Source organism: Wolffia australiana, chromosome 7 (assembly GCF_029677425.1).
Source record: "Wolffia australiana isolate 7733 chromosome 7, ASM2967742v1".
NCBI lineage: Eukaryota > Viridiplantae > Streptophyta > Magnoliopsida > Alismatales > Araceae > Wolffia > Wolffia australiana.
This window is the reverse complement of record NC_135841.1, coordinates 10,072,252-10,078,276: the sequence shown is the minus strand read 5'-3', so window position 1 is coordinate 10,078,276 and position 6,025 is coordinate 10,072,252. Positions and strand designations below refer to the sequence as shown.

At 42.0% G+C, this 6,025-nt stretch overlaps 1 protein-coding gene and 1 long non-coding RNA gene across 4 annotated transcripts; one reads left to right on the top strand and one right to left on the bottom strand.

The window, feature by feature from the left end:
• Positions 1 to 1,115: 1,115 nt before the first annotated feature.
• Positions 1,116 to 3,956, top strand: LOC144705157 (uncharacterized). The gene is made up of 2 exons (XR_013581990.1): positions 1,116 to 2,174; positions 3,689 to 3,956. It is a non-coding gene; the product is annotated as an uncharacterized LOC144705157 (long non-coding RNA).
• LOC144705156 (transcription factor bHLH128-like) lies at positions 2,257 to 4,861 on the bottom strand. 3 transcript variants are annotated; one of them, XR_013581989.1, is made up of 7 exons: positions 4,440 to 4,856; positions 4,172 to 4,374; positions 3,691 to 3,792; positions 3,541 to 3,606; positions 3,344 to 3,412; positions 2,886 to 2,993; positions 2,257 to 2,481 (listed from the first exon to the last, which is right to left on the bottom strand). XR_013581989.1 is itself a non-coding variant. In XM_078577707.1 (6 exons), the coding sequence occupies exons 1-5, from the start codon at positions 4,729 to 4,731 to the stop codon at positions 3,382 to 3,384; spliced, it is 708 nt and encodes a 235-aa protein (XP_078433833.1). In that variant the 5' UTR covers positions 4,732 to 4,861; the 3' UTR covers positions 2,538 to 2,993; positions 3,344 to 3,381. The 3 variants fall into 3 exon arrangements, 2 of the variants coding, with proteins under 2 accessions (XP_078433833.1, XP_078433832.1); XM_078577707.1 differs by lacking the exon at positions 2,257 to 2,481 and having other exon boundaries at positions 2,538 to 2,993; positions 3,344 to 3,426; positions 4,440 to 4,861; XM_078577706.1 differs by lacking the exon at positions 2,257 to 2,481 and having other exon boundaries at positions 2,538 to 2,993; positions 4,440 to 4,857.
• Positions 4,862 to 6,025: the final 1,164 nt, after the last annotated feature.

The following is a 6,025-nucleotide window of genomic DNA, read 5'->3' as shown; positions in this document are numbered from 1 at the left end:
CATTTTTATGATTACTCAAATTTCTTCTTTTAGTGAGGCTAAATGGTGATAAGAATACTAGATCTTTAAGAAGCGTGGAAGATATTCACGAAGAGACCCATTGTTCAAGTGATTGTGCGGACATATTTAGAGGCCAGATACATGAACAACTCAACATTGCTATGAACCATATGATAGTGGAATCTGATGCACTTATAGTGACATGATCAACCTTTGAATTTTTTTTATGCTACAAAAATAAGTGTTTCAGATTTTCAATCATGGCTCGAAAACCTTTCATGGAGATCTTGAAGTTTAGGTGGCAAAAGTTTGTCGACTTTTGAATGACGTTGGTGATGAGGATTGTTTGGGATGACATGAAAGCAAGCCTTGTTGGCCTCTAGAGAAGGGTGGGCTCTTCAAAAACTTTACACCTGAAATTGTAACAAGGATTTTGGAGCTCTCACGATGTCACATCAATGACAAAACTATAGTAGAGGATGAACTTCATAACTACCTACATATTCCTTAAGTGTCAAATGACCCCCTGTTCTGGAGATTAAAAAGTAGAGTTTTACGATGAACCTCCACAAGAAGGTTGGTAAATAAAGATGTATAAACCATTTCTATATATCTTTAACCATCCTGTTCGTTCCCCTGTCACACACTTCTTGGATAACTGAGGGGATGTACATCATCATTGCAGTATATTTGCAATTTATTATTGTCCATTTCTATATATCTTGTTTAATCCATTTCAATCAAATATCTTGCACAAATACCTTGAGGTGAACTCTAACATGCCCTAAGTTTAAAATGTCTATTATTGACTCAACGCGCAAGATGACTCTAATTGGATTAGAGCTTGATTGTGATCAGAGTTAGACTTTGATCACAATTAAAATCTGATCAGAGAACAAGTCAGATTAGATTTCACACTGATCAGAACTGAATTATGATAGGAATTTATTTTTGTAGAGTTTTTTATGTGATAAGATTTGGACTCTAATCAGGTAGAAAATGATAATAGTTTAAATTGGAATAAGATTTTGCTCTAACCAAAACACAGTTCTTATTCAATTTCACATTTGCAGACATTTTGACCTGATTAGATTTTGTTTCTCATCCGGTGAAAACTGATCAGATTTGAACTTTTCACTCCTCTTGTCATCTTTCTCACTTACTATCTACTCTTCTCGATCTTTTATCTCTATCACCTTTCTCTTCTCTCCCATGGTTTTAGTTCCTCTTCTCCTTTGTTCGTCCTATTTTGTTTGACTCATACTCTCCCCTTCCTCTTTCTTCTCTCTTTATTTTCTATTTACCTTCTCTCTGATGTCTCTTTGATTAACCTTCTTATTTTCTCAAACTTTGCTTTTATTTTGCTGAAGAACTGAGCTTTGTTATTGGTCCTTGGACCCATAAAGTTAGGGAGTGTGAGTTAGAGTATGATCAACATGCTCCTCTTTTCTTTCCATCTTTTTACGTGTTTTTGAATCTGAAGAAAGCGGATCAATGGAGACCAACTGTCCATCTGTTTGGCTTTTCTCCCTGATGATGAATTAATGATCTTGCATTTATTTTGCTTCTTGTTTTTTCTACATAATTTAGTTTGCATTTGGGAAAGATCCGAATGGGAGGACCTGGGGAGAATGATTGAATCATGATTTAAGGTTGGAAAAAAAATGCGGATAAGTTAGTGTGAAGAAGATGAGGGCTGTGCAAAAAATGCAACTGTTATTTTTATTCAATTAAATTAGATAGTTATTTAATTAATATATTTGCATCTGAATTTGGGTATAAAAGTCATATGTATAGGTGCACAGTCGTCCAGAACAGGACGGGACAAAGATCGCCCCGTCCTACGTCCCAATTTTTAGAAGTTCATTTGAATAGTCCCCTTCATAGTTCATCCCGTCCCTAATAGTAAATACTAATATTCGTCAAGTCAATCTTCTGAACTCTGGACTTGAATATTTTTTCGTGCACGGACGAAATTACCGTCCCATCCGATTCTGGCACTATAGTCATATCCGTCCATCCCCGTCCGTCTTCCGTCGTCCGTCAACGAGCTTAGTATTTAACCAGGCGCGTCATTCAAATTAATTGGACAAGAATTAACGCTGCTCGCGGCTCTTCCTTGATCGAATTCGAGTTGAAATCGAGTAAACGACGTTCTTCAGCTAGTCTTCTTGGTAAGCTCGCATCAAGATTGTTCAGAGATTCTGTTATTTGATTCAGATTGGTTCGTCTTATTCTGATTTAGTAAGATTTGGATTCTTCCACGCCATTTTCTATTCCAGTTTGCAGTTTTGTCGGATTTTCGACGAAGAAAATTGAATCTAGAACGCTTACTAGGGCATCGGCAGCAATTCTGATGGCATCGCTCAACGCCTTCCTCCGCTTAAGAAACTCTAGATTTTGGGGCTTTTAGACGAGGTAGATGATGTATGTTAACCCTCGTTCATTCTCAGAATCCAAGCTCCTTACCTCGTTCGTTATCTGTAGAATCGCATGAATATTCAGTCTGTAGTAGTGAGGCACTGATTTCGGCTATCTACGCGCTACAAAATACTAATGAAGATTTATTACATCAAGAATCCCATAAAAACCAATACACCGGGGAAAAGAATAGAATCACACGAGGAGCTAGTAGCAATAATTCTGATTTTCACAGAACAGATGATGAGGAAGAAGGCATTTGCCAATCAGGAGTCGAAAGGAACGGCGAATTCCATCTAAGATTGTTGTAGTTTTTTTCCACCTCAGTATGATGAACAGCAATATTATCCTTTGAGGAATGATAATCCTCATACCACTGATCATGCGGCAAACTCTACCGTTTGCCGATGCCTATCCTGAAGAACACAATAAATAAGGGGATTGAGAGAGGTAACAAAACTCACCCACACAGAAACCGGACTGAAAAAATTGAGCGCCGGTCAAGTGTGCCTTCATTAGGATGTTCCATTCTGGGCCTTGCAAGTGCAATTTTCGCTGTCATCCTTAAGTTTCTGGCAATCAAGATCAAGTTATCAGATACCTCATCACTAAGGCATAGGAGATTAGCTCTTCGTAAAACTAGGAGAAAATTAGGAATAAAAGTCGGAAAACTCTCCGTAAATTTGAGAAAAATAGGAAACATTTTGGAGATTCAGTAACTTTTTCTCAATTTTTTTACAAAACTTTTCTTTGGAGTTCTCATGTCTCCCTTGGGAGAGGGTTTATTTTTTTGAAACTTGTATAGATGAGAGTTTAATTACTAGATAGCTAAACAGAAACAAAAAGCTGAAACTTTAGTTTAGTTCAAACGATTTCTCCATGAGTTTAATTCAATGTGTAATCTGCAAAACTTGACGCGTACCTCTAGCTGTCCTTGTAGCGTCTTGATGTACTGCACTGCTAAGTCAAGCATGTCTGCGGTGCTCGTTTGCTGGAGAAAAATATCTTCTCTCAGCACCCACAAAAAATAAGACAAAATCCATGACAGAAATCAAATCAATTTTGTCATGAACAACATATATTCAAAACCAGGCCCCATCTCGCTCCTTCTCTAAATACCTTGTCGACGTCCGGCACGATATCTTCCAGTTTCTTGAGCTTCTCGCTGATTCTAGTTCTCCTCTCCTGCAATTAAGTGTCTTCCTTAATTATCACCCCCATGACATGATACTAAAGAAAATATCACAAATCCCATCAAAATCTACAGACCCTTTCAGCGATGCTTCGCGGGTGCGTAGCGCAGCCTCGCTTGGCCCGAATCTTGCAGGGAACAGAGTCCTGCTGCAATCGGAAGAGCTTCTCCATCTCGAACTGCGGGACATCATCGCGATCACAATTAGACGTGGTCGTTCCGTTCTTTTTTTGTGAATTTGTGTCAATTGTTCGTTCTGTTCGGTTTTCCGAACGGAACAAAAACGAATTCAAACAGAACATCGCACAGACCCGTGTGAAGTTCTTTTGTTCGAATGTGTGAATTTTGTTCGTTTTTTTGAAAATAAAAATGAACAGAACAAAGAACAAGGCCCTGTGCGGTTCTTTTGTGCGATTTTTTGTTCGTTTCGAACGAACAGAACAGAACAACCATGTCTAATCACGATACATGATCGTTTCAAACGAACAGAACAGAACAACCATGTCTAATCACGATACATCATCGTTTGGAAAATGAGATTAGGGGAGGATTAAGCACCTGATTAGACTCAATGTTTCCGAGGTTAGCGATGATGTCGCCGGAGCTGCCCTCGTCCCAAGCGAGGCCTCCGGAAGACACGTCGGAGCTGTTCGCCTCGCCCATCTCCGGCACGCCGAGCTCGGAGATCTGCGAGAAGGAGCCTTGCCGGGAGGAGAAGCTGAGCTGGGGCTTCAGAGCCGGATACGTGTCGCCACCGAACCCTGCCACGTCGCATGTCTCTCACATCCATGCGAGAGATTCTAGAGAGAGAGATGACGGGTCATACCGTTATCGACGAGGAGATGAGAGAGAAACCCGGGGGGGGAGCTGCGGTGTCTGATGAGGTCAAGGCCGAGTCCGCTGCTCTTTCTCTTGTTGCCGCAGCTCGACTCGGAGCTCAGACTGGGTAACCCGTCTGAGAAGAAGTTCCCGGCCATGGTTTCTGAGAAGTGGGTATCGCCGGCCGAGTCGGCGAGGGCGGCGAGGAGCGAGCTCGGGGCCGATCCGAACCGAGTCAGACTCGCCGGGGCGGCGGGTCGCCGGCCTGGAAACCCCCCGCCGGGCTGTGACATGTTCATGGCGGAGGAAGATTCTCCTGTAGTTTCTTCTCCCACGGAAGAAGAAAAATTGGATGGCTCCGGCTAAGATCGACCCGTTTATAAAATTGATATCAATGGGTTTCTCTCTCTAGGATTTTTTTTTTCCCTTTTCGGTAGGAGGAAACCCCGGGAGAGATTTGTACACATCTCTCTGCTTGATGAACGGTCAGAGGATAGCCTTTTGTACGCATCTCTCTCTCTGTCGGATGAACGGTCAGAGGATAGATAGCCTGGCGTTGCATGATGGGGACGGGTCGTGGGGGGGTGTCAATTTTTACCCAGAAAATGGAGATTATCCTTGGGATTATTTTATTGGTTTGAGGAATGGGGACACCGAGTGCCTAGGATTGGTTGCCGCCTGCCGTGAAAAAAACTCGCGCCGATTACTGTTGGGGGTGTGATTTTTATGATTCGAAAAGTATAGATTTAAAATTATGCGGTCTTGTAGATATTCTGTTTATATAATATTTTTACAATGAATTGGTTTTTTCTTAACTCCTGCTATTAATGACTATTTTATAGATGTCATGAATGGGAGAGAGAGAGAGATGGGGAAACTAGAGGGATAAGAGAGATAAGCAAGGAGAGAGGGAGAGAGAGAGATATGAACGAGAGAGGGAGAGAGAGAGAGAGATATTAGCAAGGAGAGAGGGAGAGAGAGAGATATGAACAAGGAGAGAGAGGGGGAGAGAGATGAACAAGGAGAGAGAGGGAGAGAGAGATATGAACAAGGAGAGAGAGGGGAAGAGAGATGAACAAGGAGAGAGAGGGAGAGAGAGATGAGCAAGGAGAGAAAGAGAGAGAGATGAGCGAGGAGAGAGGGAGATGAACAAAGAGAGAGGGGGAGAGAGAGATGAGCAGAGAGAGAAAGAGGGTGAGAGAGAGATGACCAAAGAAGAGAGAGGGAGATAGAGATGAGCAAAGAAGAGAGAGGGAGGGAGAGAGGAGCAAAGAAGAGAGAGGGAGAGAGAGAGGAGCAAAGAAGAGAGAGAGATGAGCAAAGAAGAGAGAGGGAGAGTGAGAGATGTGCAAGGAGAGAGAGGAGATAGATGAGCAAGGGGGAGAGAGAGATGAGCAAGGAGAGAGAGAGAGAGAGGGAGAGAGCGATGAACTAGGAGAGAGAGAAATGAACTAGAATGAGAGTGAGAAACCACTGAGAGATGGGATCGGCGGTGAAGGATACAGACGAGAGATGAAAAACGAAAGAGAGAGAGAGAGTGAATACTTTTATTAATAAAAAACAGTACATAGCTGCACAACCCCATTGCACAAA

Coding starts and splice junctions, on each gene's coding strand:
- LOC144705156 (XM_078577706.1), bottom strand. CDS start 4,731: ATGAACATGTCACAGCCCGGCGGGGGGTTTCCAGGCCGGCGACCCGCC. Junction 3,793..4,171: donor GAAACATTGAGTCTAATCAG/GTGCTTAATCCT, acceptor GATGTCCCGCAG/TTCGAGATGGAGAAGCTCTT. Junction 2,994..3,343: donor CGCTACAAGGACAGCTAGAG/GTACGCGTCAAG, acceptor CTTGATTGCCAG/AAACTTAAGGATGACAGCGA.